General features: G+C 35.8%; 1 protein-coding gene across 1 annotated transcript in view; it reads left to right on the top strand.

The window, feature by feature from the left end:
- USP9X (ubiquitin specific peptidase 9 X-linked) overlaps positions 1–2,128 on the top strand; it is a 97,275-nt gene that overhangs the window by 78,763 nt on the left and 16,384 nt on the right. Inside the window, 3 exon segments of the mRNA XM_077748493.1 lie at positions 368–491; positions 1,136–1,361; positions 1,875–2,004. Of these exon segments, the coding sequence (XP_077604619.1) occupies positions 368–491; positions 1,136–1,361; positions 1,875–2,004 (480 nt within the window).

The raw sequence follows: 2,128 nt of genomic DNA, 5'->3' as shown, positions 1-2,128 counted from the left end.
GAGCCCGACGCGGGGCTCGAACCCACAAACCGCGAGATCATGACCTAAGCGAAAGTCGGACGCTTAACCGACTAAGCCACCCAGGCGCCCCGACTTGTTTTATTTTTAATATGTCAGCATTTTTAGTTCCAGCTAAAGTCAAATGTAAGATCTCTGTATTTTTTAATGTGAGAGTCACATCTAGAAACATTAAAAGAGCTTTTTAAAAAATTTATAAGTGCTTTTTGACCAAGCATTAATTTGAAACTTGGTTTGTTGAAGTGGTAAGATAAACTCTAAGATTACTTTTAGCCTTTTTAATGTGGAGCATTTGTTCAAACAAATATAAACAAAAATGTATTTGATATATGTATGTTTCTTACTTAAGGACAAGATCAGCTGTTGCCTGAAGCAGAAGAAATCACTATGATTAGTATTCAGCTTGCTGCTAGGTTCCTTTTCACCACAGGATTTCACACCAAGAAAATAGTCCGTGGCTCTGCCAGTGATTGGTATTTGGGTTTTCATTCCTATTATACTTAGTTTGCTTCTTTAATACATGGTTTTTATTTTTTCACATCACCTTAATCTTGTTTCAGATCTAGAATGAAGAATACAAAACATCTTGGTAGCAGTAGTGAGAGAACTCATACTAAAATACTTAAGTTAAACTCAGTCTTTTTATTGTTCAGAAGCTGGCTTCTGCTTATGTTCTTTTATATCTTTGACATCCCTGTACAAAAGATTACAGGGTACTTAAAAGTCTAAGCTATTTAACCAAGAAATTATTAGTTTTAGCTTCCCTAGATTAAATTCTGCCATATATTAAAAACATAACCCAAAAAATGAGTTTCTTAAATTTCAAATTGTGCGAGTTTAGAGGCCATTATGATACCTCGATTTAACAATTTTTATGTGTTCATCTAAGTGTAAGATGTTACAGGGAGGTTGGGGGAGGGATTGTAAGAATAGACTTAAGTTGTAGTAGTCATCTGTCATTGTCATATTGGTACTGGAAGCAACTATGGCTGGTTCTCTCCCTCCAGTAGTAAAAGACAGTCTTTGATTTTTATTGGGTTCATAGAAACCCACATCTGTACTATATGAGAGACACATCATTGAACTGGTATTCATAGATTTTTGTGTTTTGTTTTAGGTATGATGCATTGTGTATTCTCCTTCGTCACAGCAAGAATGTACGTTTTTGGTTTGCTCACAACGTCCTTTTTAACGTTTCAAATCGCTTCTCTGAGTATCTTCTGGAATGCCCCAGTGCAGAAGTGAGAGGTGCATTTGCAAAACTTATCGTTTTTATTGCACATTTTTCCTTGCAAGATGGGCCATGTCCTTCACCTTTTGCATCTCCCGGACCTTCTAGTCAGGTAATTGCCTAGTTTTCTTTCTAATGACTACATGCTTACAAATCTCTTTCCTGGAAGTTAAAGTCACAAGTATATGTACCTCTGTTTGATATGTTTACCTAACAAATGTGTGTGCACACACACCACACTACTGATGTCTAGGAGTTTCATTAAAAGTAGTTCTCAGCAATGAATAGCAAGTATTGACTGTTCATTCAGTTATAAGCAGTGGCTTAATTATATACGTTATTATGTTGGTTACTCCTAAAGGTTTTTTTTTTATGGACTTCCATTTATTAAAAATTAAAACAGCATGAAGGCTCTATAATGAAATCTACCTCAGATCTTCATTCCCTTTCCTAAGAAGCAGCCCTTTTTAATCGTCTCTTGTGTGATTAGTCCTTCCAGAAATTTCTGCCTGTATTGAACTTAGGTGTGAGCACATGTGCATGTGTATCCCTTTTTTATGCAAATATAATTATATTGTACCTATATCTTGTTGCTGAAAAACAGCCAATGTTTTATCCTTTACAGGCTTACGACAACTTAAGCCTGAGCGATCACCTACTGAGGGCAGTTCTAAATCTCTTGAGAAGGGAAGTTTCAGAGCATGGGCGTCATTTGCAGCAGTATTTCAATCTGTTTGTAATGTATGCCAATTTAGGTAAGAATTTAAATTTTTATAATCCTGTTTTAATCTATTAAGTGGCAGAATCTTTAAAGCTGAGTGAGGAAACCATCTTTACTGCACTTTTCACCTTTTACTGTACGTGTATCTCTGCGGTAGA

This window comes from Crocuta crocuta, unplaced genomic scaffold (genome assembly GCF_008692635.1).
Source record: "Crocuta crocuta isolate KB4526 unplaced genomic scaffold, BGI_CrCroc_1.0 scaffold49, whole genome shotgun sequence".
Lineage (NCBI taxonomy): Eukaryota > Metazoa > Chordata > Mammalia > Carnivora > Hyaenidae > Crocuta > Crocuta crocuta.
The sequence above is the reverse complement of the archived record's forward strand: the minus strand, read 5'-3'. Positions and strand labels throughout refer to the sequence as shown.